This window comes from Thunnus maccoyii, chromosome 13, assembly GCF_910596095.1.
Source record: "Thunnus maccoyii chromosome 13, fThuMac1.1, whole genome shotgun sequence".
Taxonomy (NCBI): domain Eukaryota; kingdom Metazoa; phylum Chordata; class Actinopteri; order Scombriformes; family Scombridae; genus Thunnus; species Thunnus maccoyii.
In genome coordinates this window covers 16461884-16485864 of record NC_056545.1, presented here as the reverse complement: position 1 = coordinate 16485864, position 23981 = coordinate 16461884, and the positions used below count along the sequence as shown (strand labels likewise).

The following is a 23981-nucleotide window of genomic DNA, read 5'->3' as shown; positions in this document are numbered from 1 at the left end:
GGCTGGAGGGACCTGCAGGAAACAGAAAAGTTGCTGAAGCGAGAACTTTGTAATGTGTCTTTTAATGTGCGTTTCTCTGTCTCCGTCTCTCTCACTTACTGTTTTGGCTACCGTCTGTCATCCTCTGTGTGTGTCCAATAAAACAGAACAGCAGATTTTTTACACCTGCTTTTTCCCCAGATGTGACGTTTCCTGTTATCAGGTGCATCTGTTATTTGTATAAATTTTACATTTCCATTCCTTTCGCCCATATTTTACTCCTCTAAACAGTAATGCTTGAAAACACATATTGCATGAGGCCAAACATGCAGCTTTCAGCAGTGAAGCTTTTCTTCTGCGTATCGTGACGTGACGGCACATGCAGAAATCATTAACTGTACAAAAGCATGGACATAGAATCACCCACAGATTTCTAAAAACGTTTTGAAACCTGCAGTTTGCATTTGCTGCTGACAAATTCTTTTTAATGGGGTCCTCTACATATAATATGACGTATTTCTGCTCCTTTCCAGGATGGAAATAGCCAGCTGGTAGCCTCAGCTGGTACATTTTTCTCTAGTTAGTTATGTGTTAAGTCATCAAATAAATATTAAGAGACCACAATTTGACTAAGGAAAATAAAATCATTTGAGAAGTTTTGAATTTGCAACAAAAATTGCAAGTTTGAGAAATGACGTAAAAAGTAATTGGATGCAGCAAATTGAATAAGTAATGTGATTAACACCAAATCCTCTTTTGTGTACTCTGCACATGTAGAGTAATGCACTAAACCCAACACAGTTAGACACACATACTCACAGAGGCAGTGAGATTACAAATCTTTGCCTTAGGCTTTGTTTCTCGTATCACACTGTCATCAGTCAGCCGCTGTTACGTAACCTCCCTGTCTGTGTAGATGTGCGCACACAAAGGAGGGAACTCACACAAAGAAGAAAGACACTATTTATAATATTGTATTCTATAACCCAAAATGAGGCTTTTTGACAAATCAAGACGGTTGATTTTCCTGTGAGTTTGCTCCAAATACAACATCTGGCTGCAGCTTCAGATACATGCATTCATTCTGTTTTTAATTAAAGAAAACAATGATTCCTTGACAGAATTTGTGTGCTAATCGCGGCTAATAATTGCAGTCACTCTTTATGTGAATCACTGAGAGCTTGCAAAGCAGTTATTATTCACTCAGTTTTGACTAATTAAAAAAAACAAGATGAGCGTCTCTCTGGCTGCTCTTTTTCCTCTTTTTCTGTAGGCACAGTCTGTACAGAAGTTGCCCAACAAGCCACAACATGGCCTATCGTCTCTCACAATTTAGAGCTGTTTATATTAATTTAAATTAGTCGGTGCCAGGAAGAAAAAGTAATTATCAATAAGAATCGACGACTGATAATTCATGTGGGATTTGTGTAGCCACATTCTTGAGTTTACTCCGTGAGGATTTTCTCTAGATTTACTGTGCAAGTCAAAGCAGGCCGACTGCTGGTTCCAGCTGGCTTGTTTTAAGCAGAACACAGTCTGGCTAATCACCCACCTCCTCTCTTAAATTCATTCATACAGTTAGGAATCCACATTGACAGCAGCGGCTAACCTTACTGTGTAGACTACGTACAAAGCTGCTCTAATATATTCCCACAGGAAGGCTTCCCACTCTATAATTTGTTGACTGCTGTAGAGGGTCTAGAGAGCAGCAATACTCTTTAATGCACATATAAACATACACACAAACACACACGCACATTCACACACACGATTGCCTTGAGAAAGAGTTTAGAGTGGTACTCGGGGAGGAATAATTATAGATGGCATTGAATTTCCTGCTTTCCACCGTGCACAAACAGTGTTTAGCCAAGAGGGTTTGCTTACTTCACATGTTTACACCATGGCATTACTTGGCAGCAGGGTTACATTATTGTAGTTTAGAGTGTGTTTGAATGTCTGGTCTGCAGCGATGAGTGGGGAGCTGCGTCAATACAGTTTCCTGCACAAGGAGCCTATTTCTTTATTTCTTTATTTATTTTTCAGGAGTAGCCAGGAATGGCAATCCAGCTTACAAATACTTAAGTCATGCTCAGTATGTTGCACGAAGCCTTCATAGAACTTATTTCCGACATCATGAGCTCAGAGTACGTCTGGTTGTAGTCCAGGACGTGCAGTTTATATGCATGAGTAAGTGGGCTGTTCGCCTGCAGATATATGCGTATGTACTGTATATGTATGTTTATGCATGAATGCATGAAGCGCTGCTCTCCCATACCTGGAGCTGTTGTATTTGTTACAGACAATAGATTGTAATTGAATATACTTTCCCTGAGCTGGTTGTGAAACCTCATTACCATCCCCCTCCGTGAAAGAGAGTCCAGGGAGAAGGCAGCAGGACCCCCAGAGAGAGGGGGGATGGAGAGGAGAATTAGTAAGAGAGCATGGTTCAATTCAAATCAGAATCAGAAAAGAGGAAGTGAAGAAAAGTAGAACGGGAACAGAAAAAGCCCAAATTGAAGGAGAAAAACAACATTTCAACAAAAACATATTTCTCAGTAAGATGTTGCTCCACAGTGACGGCTCTAGTGCTCCTTGGCATCAATTCTTCAAGTCTCTGAAACTTTACTGGAGGGATAAAACATCTTTGGAGAATGCTGTCGAGCATGTCTGGCCAAAATCATCCTATAGGTGTTTGATTTTGTTGAGAAGTGACTCACATTATGTTTATGCTCATCAGATCATTCTGTGACCTTCTTGCATTCATAATGTTTCTTTCTATTGAGGTTTTTCCTTCCATTCATCATCCGTCTGTTGGAAGAAAATAGAGAGAGAGAGAGAAGCGGTATGAAGAAAGTGATGGAGAACGCAAAGGAGGATGGAAAGGGGGGGGAGAGAAGATTGAATGTCATGCAGGGTGATGATAAGAGGAGAAAGGCTGAGTTTACCTTGTTTAATTGAAGAGAAGCTCAGTGCCTCTTGTTATTCTGGCCTTGTACATTCCTGCACTGTATACTGTGCAGAGCGGCAGATTGACAGAGTGTGTGCATGTGTGTGTGTGTGTGTGTGTGTGTATGGGGGGGAGGGTGGGGTTGAAACAGACAGAGCGAGGGAGGGAGGGAGGGGGATGCAGACATTGCTGCAAAGAGAGGAAGAGACAATATGATGTGACACTATGTGGAAAATGGGCAGGAGGGGGAGGTGGGGTGCGCTATCTTGTAGGTGTTATCAGGTTAAGCCACCCACCACTGGCTGTCGCCATGGTGACACCATGGTAACGACCAGGTGTTCAAGCAGGAAGGAGCAAGACCTTCCTTGTGTAAAAGGGTTTCCTCTGCACGTTTCGTCCTCATTATTTCTGTGTCTGTCAGTGTCACTCTTGTTTGTTTTTTTTAACATAGGGGTGTATGCATATCAAAAACAGCAAAGACAAAGAGCAAATGTAACTAGCGTAAATGTCAGTCGCTTACATTCTGCAAATTCCTGCTTTATGATCTGTATCTATTGTTGAAACACACCCATGTGAAACGCAGCAGGAGGAAGCAGTTGATTGTTGGTGTTGTTTATCATATGGTTCACTTTTAAACAATGCAATATCAGAAGTGCACATATACTGTGCGTAGGTGTATTTGTGTGTTTCTCACTGTTTGCCTGGCTGCACATGTTTGATACAGTTTTAAATGGCTCAGAGTATTTTGAATATACATAAAAACAAAAACAGAAGCTCAAAACTATCAAGTTCATCTGATCTCTCAAGAGCAGCTTTACCCGTGTATATGTACTCTATGTTTGCGGGGTCAATGATGAGGTCAAATACGACTTTCATATGATTATCACTTTATGTGTACGTGTGTGTTGTTTTGTATATATATATGTGTGTGTGTGTGTGTGTGTGTCTTCCATGCTTAAACCTATAAGCTGATTTGATAACGTGCTTACAGAGATCTCTGTTTCAATCCGTTGGTGTTAGCTCTGTTACATCACTGCAGCCGGCTCTGTGCGTTCGTGTGTGTGTGTGTGTGTGTGTGTGTGTACGTATACACGTGTGTGTGTATGTATGTGTGTCACTTAGTAGAGTCCGTTGGTTGCGGGGGGGATGTATGGCATAGAGGGCTAACAGACACTCGTCACATGACAACACACTAGGAACAATGACACACACGTGCTCGTGCCATGCAGGCCAGACACACATATACAGTAAGCAAAGGCAAACACACACCACAGACCTTTTCTCATGCTCTTAAAGGCATACCGTACCGGTGTTTAACACACATCATGCCAGTCAAGAGATAACCTCTGATCTGCATCCTAATGCCAGGGAATTTAATTGATATGCAAATGGTAAACATCACACACACTGTGCTCAGTTCACCTCTGTTTTCTGACTGCATGTGAGTGATTTAAGGTGAGAGATAAAGAGATGTGGCGCCTAGCAACACAAATCTCTGCCTCTCCTCTTAAGTGTGATTATTCCCAGCAAAGTCACAATAACCAAATGTAAACAACAAATTTATCTGTCTGTCTTCATTATTCATTCGCATGTTAAAAATGTCAACAGTGGCTTTTTCAGACTGGTAACCAGTGAGTAGAGACGGGGACACACCCACACTGATTATAGTTATGTGACTGGAATAAATTTTACTCAGTCAAGTGGTTTTGAGAATCATACAGCTTGTGGTATTAAATGATTGTAATTGTTTTCCCTTTGATCAAGTCGCTGCATCGTCGTTCTCACTCAACAATTTAAAAAATGTTTGATTTTTACAACTGGAATCAGGACCTTTGACAATATAAAGGGAGAAATAATAATAGAAAAAGCTGTCAAACAGTGCAGTGTGCCGTGAGTGAGAATTATTTTATAATCCATTTCATGGAGTTTCAGGTCAAAGCCATAAGTTCACCTCACTTTTATGAAGTTCACTCACCTCCAGCTCTCACGGAAGAGTTTATAGCCCTTGTTGCCCTCAACCCTCCATGCACCAGTTTAAAATATGTGTTGTTCCTCAGTCTTCTGTGCAATAGTGCAAACTGTCTCTGTACTTCCTCTGTTGTTCTATATGCTGTCTGACTGTCAAGACAAAAGAAATCTTAGTATGTAGATGGAAACACTCATTATGTGTGGGGTGTCTCATGTCTGTAGGTTTCAATAAGCTTATAATCTTAAAGTCCGTCCGTTAAAAATCATCTACTGGATCGTATAATTACATGCTGAACTGTCCTTCAGCAAGACCAGCTCCAGAGGTGCTGTCCTGTAGCTGACCCTGATCTCTGACCCCCCTGTAGCGAGGCCAGAGAAAAGAGGACTAGACCACTGGGGAGAAGAGTCTCACACTGTTTGTGATTTATTGTCGGTGCCACTGCTGACCACTGGAAGAAAGTATTTAGGGCAGGTGGCAGCCTGTAGTATAACAAATAAACTAATTGTTGGTGTTTTGTGGACTGTTTTACATTGTGAGAGCCAAGTTTGGTTGTATTGAATTTACAATATACTACTTATAGCCTAATTTATAGATAATACATCTAAATTTACCAAATCACTGCAAGCCAGATTGTTTTTAACTCACACTCAGGAAATTCACCTTAAAAATGCTGCACATAATAAGCCTCTAAGTTGTAGTTAAATCTTGCACTGAGAAAACTTTTATTTTAGTCTCATGAAGAATGACGTATAATAAAGTATCATGTTCAAAGAACTACATGTGGTTTAATCTCTAGACCATATAACAAGGCAAAGATGATTTAAAAAAAAAAAAAAAAAAAAAAGTGTGACTAAAGACAAAGAAACAAAGAGTTGGAATGATGAGAGAAAAATGAAGAGGAAGTTTGAGAGACAGATGGGAATTGATCCTGCGGAAGGACGCCCCTCTGGGTTCTCATATCCTTCCCGTTTCCTATTAAATTACTTAACTTGACCCTCTGATCTGACTGTTTGTGTGATGTTTTGTTGGATGTGTCCATTACTGTTTCTCACATGTAGTCTAAACATATACGTGATGTTTTTATGTGTTGCAGATAAACCTGCGGCTCATCTTAGTCAGCGGGAAGACGAAAGAATTCCTCTTTTCTCCCAACGACTCGGCGGCAGACATCGCCAAACACGTCTATGACAACTGGCCGATGGGTGAGTGGATCCTCTCAGATACTTAAGTGATCATTACTGGCATCCAGTTACATGCATACCCAATCTGTCCTTTTAATATATTGTATTTTAACACAGAGACAAATCCACAGAGACCTATCATCCAACTATCACTCAACTCTGCCGTTCCACAGAGCTTTTTAGCGTGTGCAATGCAATCTGGTACATCTGCTATTTCCACACATTCTGCTCGTAGATAATAAAAGATACAAATACAATTTAGCCGCTAACTTCACTTAGAAACCAGATGATCTGACTTACCCTGGCACTATTTTCTATAGCAAAGATAAAAGCAGCCGAGGGCCTCCAGTATACTGTGTATCCAGAGAGCTGAGATCACATTCAAACCCACTGCTAATTACTTACATGTAGGTCTATATGGCAGTGTGGGAATGTGCAAATCTTTGGTGTGGGTAATTAGAGCGCACTCCTCCTTTCAGCCTGATTATCATTGCATACAGGAATGTGTGCTCGCTGTACAGCCACCTCCTGTCTGTAATACACCCACTCCCTAACTACTGCTACAACACTGTTAGAAATCATTTGATACCGCTGACCTAACACCACCTTCAATTCTGTGCAGACTGTAACCTTTTCTCACGGTGCTGTGAATGCTGCAGTTTAGGAGTTAAGTGCATGAAAAAAAACTATAAATTACACCGATGGACTCTTATTCTCCGCGACAAGATTAGCCTCTTGTATATGGGGTCAGTTTTCCTTTCCCCCCTGTGTTCCTCTCAGACTGCAGATCTGAACCCTGTGAGACCCGGAGCAGGCACTCAGTCAGCACCAACACCCTCCGCTTAGCTGGAGACAAACATCTGGTGGCCAGACGCTGCTGCCATGCAACTCTCCACTCGTTCGTTGTTTTCTCTCTCATTTAATGCCTTCACTTTTGTCTTCGGCTCTTCCCAAGCCACACCTAGTGTTCCTCTTCTGCTTTCTCACATTCTGCAGTGCATCCCGCAAAGCCCACATAATATACATTCCACATAACGATCTTAAATAAAAGACCATATATGTCTTGAAATATCTTCAATGTGGTTGTTGGTGGTCGTTTTTCTATCATCATGCAGTGACTGATGTCTTTCCTCTACATTGTATGTCTGATGCAGAACGAGGCTAACGCAGTAGTTTAAAATTCAAAGCTTTTCATCATGTTTGCTCTGCTGAACTTTAATCAAAGCCCCTTAACAATTAAATTCCTTGTGTCCTTTTCTGAATTGCTAATTTAGACTCCGGTAACCTTCATTAGCAGCGCTCAATCAGAAATGGGCTTTGTTTATATTGGCGTTTAATGCAAATTTAGCAGTGAAAATGGTCATTATTGAGTCTGCATCTTTACTGTGTGAGGATTATACAATAATGATGACAATTATGGTGATAATGTGTCAGAGAGAGGTAGATAAAAACGATTGATTTCAAGAACAAATGTGTCAAATACCAAAGATGAGATAAGCAGGAGAGGGGCAATAAATAAAACATTTCATTTTTCTTTTCGACTCTCGCTCTTACCATCTGTCTTTGCCCCTTTTTTTTCTCTTTCAGACTGGGAGGAAGAGCAGGTCAGCAGTCCTAACATCCTGAGGCTGATCTACCAGGGACGTTTTCTACACGGCAACGTAACACTAGGAGGTGAGAAAACACACCGAAACACACTCACTTTCACATGAAAGTACCCCTCCCCAAAAAAGCAAAAAAAGAGCTCATGTGCTCATAGACATGCACGTAAAAATCACAGCAGTGTGTTGCTGGAAAGTTCTTTGCTGTTCTCATCTTTTTCCTGAGCTGCAGAACAGAGGTACCTCAGTGCTCCGGACAAGCCTGCTTTGACGGAGAGAGGGAGGAGAGAGGAAATACAGAAAAAGAGAGGAAAGAGACTGGTCAGGAAAGGGGCAAGACTGGCATTAGAGTAGACCTCAAGCAGCACAAAGAAGAGAGGGAGAGAGACGGGGAGGAGGGGTTAAAATGAATGCCGTGAGTGAACAGAAAAAGAGGATGTCTTCTTTTGATGCAGCCCACTTCCCTTCTCCCTGGCTCGTCAGGCTTTTTAGTCCACTTAACCCAATTTTGATTTGACTTGTGTTTCGTGTGGTTAACGAGGTCTAACCCTTTTACTCTCATTCCATTACTGCCATCTATCTGATAATTCCCTTATCTTTGGTTTAACATGTTTGCACGCTGACACAGAACCTCTGTTTTAAGTCGAGCCAACACTCCCAGCGGGTTTTTGAAATGCAAACATAGACACAACACACATATGTTAAAGCACACATCACGTGATTGATAAACAGTTTTGGGGAGTAACAAGTATTGCAGCCAAGAAATCAGTTACAATTTAGTGATGTTTAAGGTGTCTTTAAAATTTAGCAGCTTCCCTGTATTATTATTATTATTATTATTATTATTATTATCATTATTATTATTATTATTATTATTATTATTACAAAGTATACAATACAGTAGTTAGACTAGTTTTAGATTAGTTTCGATTGGTAATCCATCACACCATGCGTAGTTTTGTTAAGTTTTATTAACAGTTGTTTGGTAACACAGCTGAAAGTATGACAGGGCAACATGGTGGAAATCAATATCATGATATTGATGAAGAGATATTCTGATATCAATATATTTCACAATGTATGTTATACAGTATATATGTATGAAATATATATGAAAATAATTGATCTTCACAGCAATGACCTGTGTATCAGTAGCTTAGTTTGATCATCATAAGATAAATATAATGATCTCGTTTTACTCCAAAAGAAAAAAACTTGATTGGAAGAACAATTACAAGGCAAAGTTCAGTTGTAAGTGGAAAAAACCCCCATAAATAACATACTGTATGATCATGTCATCACAATAGAATTCCACTGAAAGTCAGTAACAGATAATATTGATTTATATCCCAGTCTAATTAAAGGGTGGATTCATTTGAAACTTGTCTGTCCTGAGTGAGTCGAGCAGTTCGCACATTTTTCATGCTGTGGGAAATTGTTCAAGCTATTTTTGAGGAAGTCTGGAAAAAGAAACATTGTCACTTTCACGCTATGTGAAATAATTGATATTTGCATTGTTGTAGAAAGATTTACATTCTTGGCTATTTCTGGCCCTTTTCTTGCCATGAAAAAGATTATTATTCTGCAGGAAAATTACCTTGCATTCATACAATCATATCATACAACACTCTCAGCCATTGTTTAACATTTCCTGAGGGAGCTTAAATATAGTTAGTAGCTTTTCTCTTTTTTTGTATCTACATATGATGTATAGCTTAAAGGTGCAGTGTGTAGAATCTGGTGGCATCTAGTGGAATGGACTTGGCAGCAGTATGTTTTGATTAGTGTATAAAAACCTGAAAATAAGAATCATTTTGTTTTTGTTACCTTAGAATGAGCCCTTTATATCTGCATAGGGAGCGAGTCCTCTTCCACAGAGGCCGCCATGTTGCACTTCTGAGTTTCGTGGCCACCGTAGGTTCTCCTACACGCTTGGAAGGGGGAAGGGTACGCAGTTGGTTGCAGTCTACAACCTCACTGCCACTAAATTCTACACACTGGTCCTTTAACTCTTCAGTGTACTTCAGTGTAGCATAATAGACATGCATCTCATATGTAACACTGAAAAGGATTATCCTCTGAAGTACTGCATTGTAATTTGATGTAGTTATCTCCAGTTTCAGAGAGCAGTTAAAGAGTCAGATGATACTGATGGTGAATGACTTTGTAAGACGGAATAACTGAATAACCTTTACATCCTCTCTGTCTCTGTCTGTCTGTCTGTCTGTCTGTCTGTCTGTCTGTCTGTCTGTCTCTCATTTTCTCCCCCTCAAGCTCTCAAACTGCCCCTGGGGAAGACCACAGTGATGCATTTAGTTGCCAGAGAGACTTTGCCTGAGCCAAATTCCCAAGGTAACCAGCTCTCCGTCTCCCCTCTTTCCTTTTCAGGGGGCCTTTCACATGCTGGACAACTTTAAACGTTCTGCTCCCAGCCATTATTTATCTCTACACATGGCTTCTGTTTTAGGAACAGCCACTGGTGCAAATAATTGGCTCCCTTAAGTGTATCCCCAAGATACAGCACAGTGTGTAGAATGTAAGAATAATATAAATCATATTATGTGACAGGTTTCCCTTTTTGTGACTCTAGTAGAAGGTTATTGTATGTTTACCTAACAAATAGTCAGCAGGTTCACTGTCCACTCAAAGCACTCTAGTTATTAGATATCGTCAGTAGGACTAAATTGCTGTATTTTCTGTGCAGAATAAGCCCAAGTTAAGGTAAAGTATAATAAATAATTGCCTGTGTTTACTCCAGAGGAAAATCTGTGCCTTGTGGGAGAAGAATTACAAGCCAAAGTTCAGTTATAAGTAAAGAAATGTTGGAAAAAAATACATGTTTTTCAAACGGTTGCTGTGGTCTGGAAAAACTTGCTCCTTTCACACTGCTCGCTCCACAACATTGTTAACACACCATAAATAGAGCCATGTTTTCCCCCTCTTGTCAGGTGTAAGCAAGTGACCTTGTTAGCCAGTGTCGCTTGCTGGTAGAATAGCTGGTTAAAACGGAAACACAGCTGTTAAAGGATAGGTTCACAGTTTTTCAAGTCTGACTTAAAACAGCAGTCAGGTGCCCAAATGAACGTTGAAACAGGTTTTTCTTGCTGTAGTCATTCCTCCTGTTCATAATGGCTGTTAGAAGATTACTTCATAAACACAATGTAAAGGATGGGGGACAAAACTCACAGCAAAAATTTATTTAAAAATGTATCTGAAGCTTATATGAGGCTTCAGCCGTCAGTCAAAATAGTCGCTTTAGTCAAATAAAGTAGATATCTTCCACAGTTACAATCTTTTTAGTAAAGAATACAAGTCTCGAGGGACAGTTTTACTGTTGAGCTGCGGAGGAAGTATAGTAAGTGGTGGTCTTGGCTCACATTTAATAGAGCTGAGTTTAGTCTTTTCACAAGTAAAATATTTTTAAATGATATCACACCATACAGTAGATATTGAGCTGATTGACTCAGTGTTTGTGTTGACGATGATGTTTATGTGTGTGTGTATTGTCAGGTCAGAGGAACAGAGAGAAGACCGGGGAGAGTAACTGCTGTGTCATTCTGTAAATACACACCTACGCTGTCAGGCCCTCCATCCTTCTCATCTGTTCTCGCCCTCAACGTCCAGGACCTAATGAGCTTTGTCCCCTGTCCTGGAGCCTGTCCATAACGCGGATATGCATACAGACAAACACACACTCTCTTCTTTTTCTTATTTCTTTTCAATATTTTTTTTTCTTTCTTTCCCCCTTTTCACACGCATACACAAAAAGACAGCAGGCTCAGGCTGATCCAGGACACAAGAGTTGGGAGCAGGAAATTGATTAACAATAGAGTTGATTCCTTTTATTGTACTTGATTTGTTGTCATAACTGAAAAATTAGAGGAAGGAACTGGATTTGCATGTGTTTTTTTTCTTTCTTTCTTAATGCACACCTTTTTAAGCCTTCTGCCATACACACACACACACACACACACACACATATATATATACAGTAGACACACACCTTGTTCAATCATCCTCAGCCGGTCTGTTAAAAGTCTAACCGGCTCCTCATTCTAGCTGGTTGTCATAGTAATGCAGTGCCCAGGTTTGTGTGTGTGGCCTTGTTTTCTCATACAGACCGCTGAGAATTTTAACCACTAACAACTCACCAATATACTATACCCACACATACATACACATACATATACAAGCACACACTATGACACCCCGTCTACACATCCAGCCATATGTGCTTGTGTGATCTCCCTCAGTGCAGCAGACGAAGCTTAGACGTGCCTGACCAGAGAACTCAAACCAGGACACACACACACACACATATACCTGTGTCCTTTTTACTGCCCTGCTCTGCATGTGCCCTTTAAGTGCACAATAGAGAAATTATTCCTTTTTTTGTCTGCAGAGCGCTGTACAGTAGAGACCGAACACATCCTACTCTTTCAGTCATCACATCATTTAAGCCAAACAAAGCCTAACAAACAAACAAATAGACAAACAACCAGTGTTGGCAGTGTTGTTTTGGTTATTTGTTTGTCCATTGACATTTGTGACTGTGTTTTGACAGTCCATGCATATTGCTGACCGACCAGTGTTGTGATTAATAAAAACGTCAGTTTTCTTCCCTCCCTGACGCACCATCCCTCTCTCCACCTCTCTTGTTTCCGCCTCCCTGACAGGAGGAAGGGAAAAGCTTGTCGTGCTCCTTTTTTTAACAGTGTTGTGAAGGATCTCTCTGACAATTTTCTGTCCAAGCAGGGAAATTAACTCGGAATGGAAATGTTCCTTATTTGTCTTAATTCGCTTCTTACTCTCCTTAATTCTCTCTCTGCATTAATAAGTCCATTTTGCACAACTGAAGCATGTGCTCCTTCATCAGATTAATAAAAATGTATAAAAGTTTTATTGTTTTATTTTATATTTTTCCAAGGGAAGTAATGTTCCAAACTAAGGTAACGTGTAGAATATATTTAATATGAATCTTATATAGAACATGATGACTCTAGATCTTGTTGATATACAGTATATTGGTGTTTAGTCTATGATTGTGTATACGGTTAGCTTCTAGCCAGTTCACAGTCACTCGCTGACAATGTCTTGTGCTTAACAGCAGCAAAAACCTCCCTAATCATCGACAGACTGTATTTTTATTTTCTTTCTTCTGTGCTCTTTTATTATTTTTCTTTCATTTGTTTATAATTTAATGTAATCATTTTTATTTGTGGTTTTTTGCTTTAAAGAATCGCTTTGTAACAGCACTAGGTCTTAAAAAAAAATATTGTTTATATTGATCAGGGTTCAAATCTGTACAGAAATAAACGTTTTCAAAACCAATTGTAAATAGCACTAATGCTCCTTCTCCCCTCCTCCAAACTTCAAAATGAAATACATCTGTAAACTAAATAAAGGTTATTGAAGTGCAAGGCCTCTTGTCATGTCTCATTGCTCTTAAATCATAAATCTTTGTTGTGACAGTCCACTTTTGACACGCAGCAATGAACTTTCAGCAGCAGCTATTCAGCATCATCCTGTCAACAACAAGAGTTTCAACAAACTGGGGAAGCTGATGGGTAATTTTTTACATGACTCGACAAATTTTCAGCAGCTTGGAAGCGGATTGTGAAGTATTTCTGCTGAAAATGACCACAGATCAAGATTATCTTAAAATTTACTCATACACAGAACACTTACAGCAAGAGTTATTGTACATTAATGCAGTGGAAGCATGAAATTGTAATATGAAGTTATAAATGAAGTACATAGATCCCTCTCTTAACTAAAAGAAAACGTAAAAATATTCCATTATACGTACTTAAAGTATCAGAAGTAAAAGTTCTCACTGTGCAGAATGACTCTTTTTAGAGTGTTATATCATCACATACAATATATTACATTAATGGATTAATACTCTGTGTTCAACATGAAAGCAGCATTTTAATGTTTCAGGTGCTTGAAGTGGAGCTCATTTTATTAGTGTTGTGTAGCGATAACTACCACAACTGTGTGATAAGATAATAATTTATGTTGTCTGTCTAAAAGGAATAGAGAACTAATATCTAACCTGTAGGTATAATGATGCACTATATTACATTAGATTATATGTTTTGTGTGTAAAATATTAATCTGTTTAGTAACTAGTAACTACAGCTGTCAAATAAATGTTGTGGAGTAAAATAAATAATATTTCCATCTGAAATGTAGTGGGGTAGAAGTAGAAGTAGCATGAAATAAAAATACTCAAATTCAATTACCTCAAACATACAGACCACAGTAAATTTCCTGTGTGTAGGAATGTGTTTCTTGTGAAGTGACAGTCAACAGATTCAGTTCATAGTTAAAGTTTAAGCAAGTGAGACATGTTGTTGACAGTCAGCTTACATGTACAGAATCAGCAGCTATCAAAAACTTACCAAAGTTTGTCTCAAGAAGAAGAGACTGCTTACAAGACCTTCTACCAAACATTCAAGCTGTAAGTGATCACATAAAGTCTTAATGCAAGAAAGAATAAAATTAAATTGCATCCTCTTTCTGTGACAAACATGTGATGCTGTTAAGTCATTTGTCCGGTTTGCGCAACAGTCAGTAGGCTAAAGTGCAGTAGGAAGAGCGCTGTGGAACACAGAGTACAGTCCAGCCTGACATCCTGAGTTATGTGTTATGTCTCATGTAACTTGGCAAATGAAATGCTGAATGAACAAGAAACATAACATTATACTGTGTGGTCGGTTTTACATTAAAGAAATAAAAGATGAATCTTTGAGCATGAGGAGAGTATGATTTGCTAAATAAGTCATTTTATTAAAAGATGATGACTGTACTTCAGTGAACTTCTCTGTAGTTTTTTCCTCTTCTCCTCCCTGTTTTCATCCCTCCCTGCAGTCATGCTGTGTTTGTCCACACAGTGACTGTAATGTGGGCCAGATATTCAGCTTGAATACAACTATTCTTCTGTTACACACACACACACACACACACACACACACACACACAGAGAGAGAGAGAGAGAGAGAGAGTCTGGATTGTAGTTACAGTAGTACCACTCAGGACGGCACATTCTGTTTGTGTAGTATTGCTGCTGCCCGGCCTCTGAACAATACACCAGTCTCTGAATACAGACAAATCACTGTTTCAGTTTTAAAGGTGGTGCGAGTCTGCATGAGTCAACAGTTTGCAGTATCATTTAAGTATATGTGACATTTACAAAAGTGACATTTAAGTATACGGCTACACTATCTGTAAACATTAATAAAACTGACATGATTTCATGTGATTTAACTCCAACTACAGGCTGCAGGACTGTGAGTAGGGGCATGTGTGGGGAACCCCTTTAATGGAGCAACACTTACATGTTCATTACTCGTGTTTGGATGGATTACATAGGCAAAAACCAATTATGGGTTACCATACACCAAACATTACATGAATTACTTTGCACAGTATGTGACCATGACAGTGAAGCCTGTAAGGTTTGAGGATGTTGCCATCTTCTGGCAAAACACCTGTATAGCAACATGGTGAATACCAGAGCCACACATAGCAGGGCCTTTGGATAACATCTTCCACCAGTTGGCGTGTGTTATGTTCAGTGGATATGTCTTCTTTCATTTCTGTTATTGTGAAAGTAAATACCTTATCATCTATATTTAAAACTACAATGTCTTATCACATCTGTTTTTTTTTAGTTTGCCCCCCCGAAGAACGTTGTAAAGTTCATCACATTTATTACAGCTTTGGAGGAAATCAGTGATGCTTCTTAGGCTTGTTTTAAAGTTCTCCTGTATTGATATTTTATGTATTTTGTAAATGATCTCATTAAGCCTTGATCATATTTAAAAGAGAGGTTCTATAGGATATAGGATAGTAATCATTCCTGTCCATACTGACCATTAAAAAGATCCCCTACAATGTAAGTGATGGGGACAAAGTCCACAGTCCTCCTTCTGAGTAAAATGTGTTTAAAAGCTTATCTAAACATAATATGAGACGTCAGTGGTCTGAGTAAGTCAAATAAAATGGATATTTTCTACAGTTACAGTCTTTTTTTAGTTTCCTCTTTACGACTTGATGGACAGTGTTTTCCTATCCAGCTGCAGTGGAAAGATAGTGACAAAAAGAAGGAATTTGGCTCTAAAGCTTTGACTTGATTTGACTAATTTGGATGACTGAAGCTTCATATTAGCTTCAAAAAAAGAAGCAGGCTTGTGGATTTTGTCCCACATTAATTACATTGTAAGTGCATTATGAAGGGATCTTCTAATGGCCAGTGTGAACAGGAGGAATGATTACAGCAAGAAAAACATGTTCATTTGGGCACCTGACTGTTGTTTTAGGACAGACTTGAAAAATTGTGAACCTTTCCTTTAATCTATCTACAGTATCTTTTTTGCAGTCTATTTTATTGTAGATTGCTCAGTTTGTCATATTCAAGATTTTATAAAATGGAGTTTTGTATAATCTCCTTAATTGCAGCCAAGGACAAAACACGTCGTCAGTCAAATTACTGCACTCCAAGTGTGTTTGTTTTTCACTGTCTTTTACTTTGTTCCCTTAGAAGTATTCAAAAACCTTGAAATCAACCTCTAGAAAAGTCATCTTAATGTTTTCTTATTTTTTTTAAGTTTAAAGAATAATAAACGATGGGCTATGTCTACGCTGTGCCAAATTCCATATATGTCTGTTGAATGAACTGAATAATCAGAATGTGAATGAATATTTCATTTATTGTTTATTTTTGCAGAGACAGTGCACAATTAAAAGTAACTGCACCAGAGTTAGCTAGCAGCTAATTTACATCTGTTGTCCCTGAGCAGGTAGACACAACTCCTCCTCTTCTCTTCTTCTCCTATTTTAACAAGGTAGAAGGTATGTAAAAACTTTATTAACACATATTTCCTGCGATAATAATGCTGATTAGACTGTAGATTACTGAGATGTATGGTGTTAGAGCCATTTTTTGTGTTAGTTGCAAATTATATTTTCACAATTTACCAATTTATTGAAATAATGTAAAAAGGGACATTTTGACTTATGAAGTGATGTCAACTTAATATTTTGAGCAGTTATTTTATGAATTTATTCAGGTTATTCAGATGATGATGATCAGCAATGATATGAAGGAAGAGCTGGGACTGAGTCTTGTCTTCTTCAGCAAACATGTAGGAAACGTGTGTAGAGCAGGGCATCAGTACAGTCTTTGACCTCACGTTAGACTCAGAAATGTTTTTCATTTTGTTTGTTTAAAGTGAGAATAAATCAGCTGAATAAAGGCAGAAGTGGTGGCTACAGTTTTATGATTTGGACTATTTTACATGTGAGTCAAGAAGCAGAGCCCCCATGTGGTGGCGCAGTTTAAAAGAAGTTTAAAAAAACAGGCCCCGACATCAGGATTTGAGCCTTTAGGTCCTCTCATAAACCCAGCTTTCCTGATGTTCTGTTATCATAACATCCATTATATTTCCTTAACTTAAATTCAATCACTATTCAAGGGTGCAAAGTCAAACAGATAAAACTTTGTGTTTCAATGCTTGGAGGCTTTGTTTTAATAGCAGAAAAACAATATCCCCATACTATAAGGCACACTTACAGTATAAATAATTTTCCTGTCCCCTTTCTCCCTGAACAACAATCTTTGCCTTTTGCTTTTGTTTCTGTCATGTGGTAATTATAAATCTAACTTCTGTTGTTTGGTTTGGACGGGCTGTGTCTTATGTGTATGCAGTTTCTCTGTGTGTTTTTATTGACAAGAGGAAGAAAATATGATCTGTTTCTTACAGTATGTCCCACCACCACAAATTATGACTCAGGCAATGTGATGCTTCAAACTACGTCTATGTTACCTGTGATTATGAGCCCTATGAACTCCACCTTCAGCTTATTCCTACTGTATTGCATTTCTTAATAGTTCAGTCTGCAACTATAGATTTATAGAGAAATCTGTTTTTGTTTTGGCTTTTTTTTTTTTTTTTTTTACATTTTAAACACAGAAACTGGACACTAAATAGAGAATACATTTCTACTGGTACACATACAGACTTAGTGTAAATAATCTGTGTAATCGATCAGTCTAGAAATCTAACTTCTTTCCATGTATATAGATTCTTTAATTATTATGCAAATGTGTATTATCTCGTTCATCAAAACAACAAGACAAGGTCCCGGATCCCTTGTCAGTGTGGCTTGGTGACGGTGACAATTTGGCCATGTTTGGTAGGCGTAATGTTTCTCCGTCTCTGGACCCAGCGTCTAAAGATCTGCTTGATCTCCTTGGTTCTCAGACAGTAAATGAACGGGTTGATAAGTGGAGGGAAAAGACTGTAGAAGAGGGTGGTGGCTATACGCTTGTCAGGCGTCATGGTCAGGTTAGGAAAGAAAGGGGTCGAGTAAACAAAGAAACGTGGTACGTAGTAGATAGAAATGATACATCCCTGGGTGGCACAAGTAGAGAAGGTCTTCATTCTGCCCTGAGGAGAAGAGTGTTTTAAGATTAAATGTTATGAATTATGTACAATAAAAAGACAAAAATATGTGTCAATTGTAAAAAAATAAATAGTTGCTGAGAAAAAGATAAAATGCTGATAATCTTGACAGATGTATGTGATTTTAGGGATTGAAGGATGGAGCATGACAATGTATTTAAAAAAACAAACAAACACTGTTATCTTAGGATAAAAAGAGGAGAGCCTCACCTGTCCACTGGCCATGCTCAGTACTGAGATGATGATGCAAATGTAAGAGAGGAAGATGAAGGCTAAAGGAACATAAAGGATAAACATTGCTGCTGCAAAGGCGGCGCTGAATTGCTGGCTGGGGTCCCCACACACTAGAGGTGTGAGAGACATGGTGTCACAGAAGGCATGAAGGATTTGGTTGGGCCCACAAAACGGCATCATGGTAAAGTTGACGGTGCTAATGCCAGGGAAGATGTGCGCCACCACCCAGCAGAAGAGCGTCAGGCCTGCCATGGTTTGGTTTGTCATCACTGTTGGGTATCTGAGGGGAAAGGAAGACGGACAGAGAAGGAGAGTGACGAGGACAGAAAAAAATAAAATGTTCTGTTTTCAAAAAACAGACGTGAGACTGATGAAAATTGCTGTAAAACTTTTTTTTTTTACCTGAGAGGAAAACAAATAGCCAGATATCGATCCAGGGCCATGGTTAATAAAATAAGGGAGTTCAAGGAGCCAAAATAGTGGACCATGTGCTCTTGGAACAGGCAAGTGTGAAAGCCAAGACTCCCATCATTCCACCAGTAGCGAGCAATTATTTTGGGTAAGGTGACTGTGGTAAAGCCTAGAGGAAAAAGAGGGAAAGTGAAAAGAAACATGAGAAAAGGCAAGACAAAGCAAATCATATGTGACATGTCTGATTTTTCCCTATTTCATGATGGAAGTAAATCAAATACATTGATGGCAGACAGATGAATAGCGTACAGTAAACATTATCAAGCCTGTGTTGCCACAAGATCAGCCTGTTATATTTTTTTAAATCAATATTTGGTTCATCCTGGCCTGCCTCTTTCTGCTTCTTTTTTTGGACTGCAGTTCAAATATTGATTTTTTGATTGTTTCTCTCACATGTCCTGGTAAAGTCTAGACACTGATGTACATCAGAAGGTCAAGAGGGCACCCGTTGTTGCTGGGTGCCTCCATTGTTTACTCTACTATGCTCAAGGTCAACAGTAATACTGTGATTTGAACAGTCACAGAGACCATCAATGTTTGTTTAAGTGTTTCAAATGAAAAACCATTGCCGTGTGACTATTTTTAAGAGCAATCTTTTTTTTTTTAAATGAATGCAGCGTAAAAACTAATACACCTGATCTTGAAAGTAGAAGACGAGTGACAGGCAAAACAATATTTACCAATGTCTGAGAGAGCCAGGCTGACCATGATGATGTACATGGGCTTCTGGAGACTGCGCTTCAAAGCAAACACCACCACCAGCAGAAGGTTGCCCACCACTGTGGTCACATAGAGGAAGAAGAAGAACCACGCCACTAGGTCAAAAAACTCCAGCTGGAGACTCGGGAAGCCCACAATGACAAACTCTGACACACGTGTGTAATTCTCATCCACCTGAAACATACTGAAGGCAGAGTCAGGCAGACAATCCAACCAGTACAGTGCAGCATGTCACTGAGAGGAATCTGAGGTTGAGATGCATGCCGGTGCTTACCTCATTGGACGGCCTTGACGGTGCGACAAACACACATCAGCAGCATCTCAGCTTTATAAAGATTTTGCGACAGGCGGGAAGTGTTGATAAAACTTTGTCCCAGTAGAGGCAGAACAAGTGATGCACTCTTTGGTAACCTTTCCATAACAATGATATCATAAGTCACAATCTCAATAGATAACCCATAACCCTCAACACTAACCCATGTAACGTTATTATGGTGTGATGTAGGAAAAAAGAATTAAAAAATGAAAACATTTTATGTCTGTGTTTCCTTTGATGTGGTGACATAAGAGATGGAAATTGCTTTCATTTGTAAAGTACAGCAGACGGTATATGGAAGAAATTAGATAGATCTTAAACAGAAAAACTGGACATGTGGTCCAAACACATTCTAGTAGGGCTGCAATAACGATGATTTTTATCATAGAATGATTTGCTGATTACTTTTTTGATAAATTGATGTGTGAAAATAGTGAAAAATCATCAGTTGACATATTTAAATTGCTTGCTTTGTCCAAAAGCTCTTCAGTTTACTTTCACAAAAGATCAAGAAAACTTAATATAAAAAATATTCAAAATACAAATATTCAATTTGAGGGGCTGAAACCAATGAAGTTCTGCCATTTTACTTAAAAATGACATAAACAATTGTCAAATTTGTTGACGATAAATTCTGTCGATTGACCAATTGATTATTTTTCAGACTAATAAATTGATAAATAAATTGACTAATTGTTTCAGCTTTTTACTGTACAAATACACATTTCATTTCATTTCCTCTATTTAACAGGGTAAAGCATTGAGAACATACTGACCCAGCCAAGATGGTATAATAAATCATTACAACACAAATACAAACAGCCACACAAGAGGATTTCGGAATAACAATTAACAGTATGTAATGTCTATTTACAGAGTGTCGAAACAACAGGAATATATTAACTTTGATTAAAATATCCATAGAAGCAGATGATAAAAGTTATTGTTGTGTATTGTTCAGTATATTAATGCAGGATAGACATAATGGGTTCAGTATAAAATACAGTATAGTATAGACATGCATAGGTATACTGAAAGAATATGTGCACACTCAGGTGATGTCTGAGGACATTTATGTTTGAGGGAGCCTGATATTCAGAGGAGGGTTGCATTATGGTTTGTGTAGCCTTAATGTTGCTGGGCTGACACCTTAACTACTTCTCTTACATGGGTTTTTGTTTGTTTGCTTTTGCTGGAAAATGATATGTGTTTTCCTTTAGAGAGAGCGCTGTGAATTCACAAGTGGAATTCCCCTAAACCTAAAAGTTATTCAACCAAAACTCATCAATTAAAAACAGAAACACAAACAAGAAATAATCCAGGCCGCAGTCACCTAACACAAATATAACACAGTAAAAAGACAAACAAACAAAAATAAATAAACAAATAAATACATAAAACAAACACTCACCAACATAAATAAAACTGAAATAGGTCGGTTACATAATATATGTATATACTGCCATCTGTTCACATCATTTTAAGGCATTTTTACACTGTGGTTTTCTTGGAGATTTAATACAAAGCCTGAAATCATTTTCAAAGGCTGAACAGCTTGCGGGGTAACCTTCAAATATCTACATTTATGTAAACAGAAATTAGCTATTATCACAACGTTGTTACATAAATATTCCAATTCTTGGTTTTGCATGATAAAAAACATATTTAAAATCAGGAATTACATTTTTTGTGCCAACCATTTATATAATCTTTCCCAGAAGATATATGTGTATAAATATGTGTTCTTAAGATTCAGTGTCTTTGTCACAAAATGCACATTCATTACATTTCAGATTAAACCTAATTCTTTAAAATCATTACATGGGTATATATCATAAACAATTTTAAATTGAACTTCTTTCATTTTTGGAACTAAGGGGAACGAGAGATCCAATGTTGCTTCTTGTAAAATCTTGTAATGACAGTTTCTGTTTCATTTTGCTGCAGATTTTGTTTCTTTTTTTAGCACCAATTGACAATTCGTTTAACACTGGATGCATTCACATCGCCACACTGCCCGCACAAAGTTCACAGTGGAGGCCGACCTGCAATAAACTGCAAGAAGAAATAGCAAGTGGGCTTGAATTCAGCATGAAGCCAATTAAGGAAAATCAAACTAAGATTAAATTAAAAGTAATGTTGTGTGTGACCAAAGTGGAAGCTCTCAGATGACCACATTGGAGAAGGGAAATAAAACACTGCTGGAGGAAATAACAACATTGAAACGCAAATCAGAAGCCCTTGAGCATCACAGCAGATAGTTCTGTTTGAGGATACTTGGGCTAGCAGAGGAAATGGGCAAAGGCAGAGGGACATCTTTTTTACTTTTTTTACTTAATGTTTTTTTTACTTAAAGTGACCTTTTCTGTTCGGGCCCTTCAGGTTTGGAACAACCTGCCAGAGGAGATCAGATCTTAAGTCACTTCTAAAAAACTCACTATTTTAGACTTGCTTTTTTAAAAAATTTTTTTTATAGATTTTACTATTTGTCTTTGTCTAATAATAATAATGATAATAATATTCTCATAATCTTTTGTAAATGAGATGTTAAATGCTTCTTGGACCAGAGGAACTGGACCACCATCTCTTGTTGCAGCAGCGGTGCATGCTTGTAAGACTGAACCTCTCGGAGGCCAGACAGCACATTATTTGTCTCATAACTGTAAAGAAGAGAATCCCAGAGGGGCTGAAATATGAAGGACACAAAATCAGCATTTTTCTGACCTTCCAACAGAACAATGGAAAATGCAAGAATCATTTGATGAGCTAAGCAGTCTTGTGCATAACAGACCTCTGCTATGGTGTGAGAAAGGCCCCCTCTAGCTGTGGCTTTCTCTCCAGGATTTTCTCTGCTACTGTCTCTACCCCATCTGAACTCTACCTCATGTTATACAGGCCTTTGGACCTATCAGATGAAGGAGAAGGGAAACTTAAATGGTAGGGTAGTATTTCTTACACAACTTATGAAACAGGTAGAAGACCCCAACAGCCTAAACACTGCACTGTTTAAAAGCTTCTTTTTTTGTGTGAAAATAGAAAAACATGATTTCACTGCTTTTTCTCCATCCAGACCACATTAGAGTCTAGATCCTTCATTATTTTGTCTTGATTGATTTAGTGTACTTTCATTTAAATGTCACTAAAGCTGAAATGATTAGTCAATTAAACAATCAATTAATCAACAGAAAAATAATCAACAACTATTTTGATAATAAATTAATCATTGTTTTCAAGCAAAACTACCAGTTATTCATTAGTTCCAGATTCTCAGTTGTGACGATGCATTCGTCTTGTTTATCTGATGTGAGATTAAATTAAATATCTTTGGTCTGTTAGTTGGACAGAACAAGAAATTTGATGACATCACCTTGAGCTCTGGGAACTTGCAATGGGCAGTTTTCTTTTTTAAATTTTATGGACCAAACAATTAATCAAGAAAAATAATCAGCAGATTAATTGATAATGAAAATAACTGCTTGTTGCACCTGTAATTGTGATAATATATTTAAGTGAAATATGGTATGTCTGTTGTTTGTTCGACTTGACAAATGGCAAGCCGAAATGTCTGCAGTGAACACACAGGTGTAACTAATTACATTAATTAAGATCCTGTTCCACTAAAGTGCTTCTAAGCCATACTGGTGAACCAAAACACACAATAGCAGGACCTGGAACAGAACAGGGTTATCAGTTATGTTATTAATTACAAATTGAGTTAGACTGATGAATTTGCCATGCCAGTACGGTCTGTGTACAAATCAGTGTATAATGTTGGCTGCTAGGTAACAAGAAGTTGCAGTAAAGAAATGCCAAACTGGGTTTGAGGTAATTTAGAAACAGTGTCACCATTACATAGTCTGTCCACCAGAGAGCACTGACATGTTGAACTTTCAACTGTAAAATGTAGTATGTGTCTTGGTCACAATTTTTCTTTTTTTTTTTTTTAATTTTAAAAAACAAAAACAAAACAAATCTAAGAGATCCAAATCTATATTGATTGTTCATGTCATTTTTTTTACTCACAAATATCAGCATCAGCCTCAAAAATCCAGTATCAGTTAAAAATATTACAATGACTCATGATGTTTACT

The 23981-nt window shown here is 38.2% G+C and overlaps 2 protein-coding genes across 2 annotated transcripts in view; one reads left to right on the top strand and one right to left on the bottom strand.

Annotated features, from left to right (window-relative positions):
- ubl3a (ubiquitin-like 3a) overlaps positions 1 to 13097 on the top strand; it is a 40241-nt gene extending 27144 nt beyond the window's left edge. The window contains exons 2-5 of the mRNA XM_042431556.1: positions 5989 to 6097; positions 7664 to 7750; positions 9952 to 10029; positions 11188 to 13097. Coding sequence (XP_042287490.1) covers positions 5989 to 6097; positions 7664 to 7750; positions 9952 to 10029; positions 11188 to 11240 — 327 coding nt within the window. The 3' untranslated portion in view covers positions 11241 to 13097. The remainder of the gene's footprint in view (positions 1 to 5988; positions 6098 to 7663; positions 7751 to 9951; positions 10030 to 11187) is intronic.
- A 4736-nt stretch (positions 13098 to 17833) lies between these two features.
- On the bottom strand, positions 17834 to 23449 carry or30bu1 (odorant receptor, family 30, subfamily BU, member 1). The gene is made up of 6 exons (XM_042430442.1): positions 23376 to 23449; positions 19849 to 19985; positions 19535 to 19758; positions 18786 to 18963; positions 18360 to 18663; positions 17834 to 18134 (listed from the first exon to the last, which is right to left on the bottom strand). The coding sequence occupies exons 2-6, from the start codon at positions 19851 to 19853 to the stop codon at positions 17841 to 17843; spliced, it is 1005 nt and encodes a 334-aa protein (XP_042286376.1). The 5' UTR covers positions 19854 to 19985; positions 23376 to 23449; the 3' UTR covers positions 17834 to 17840.
- Positions 23450 to 23981: the final 532 nt, after the last annotated feature.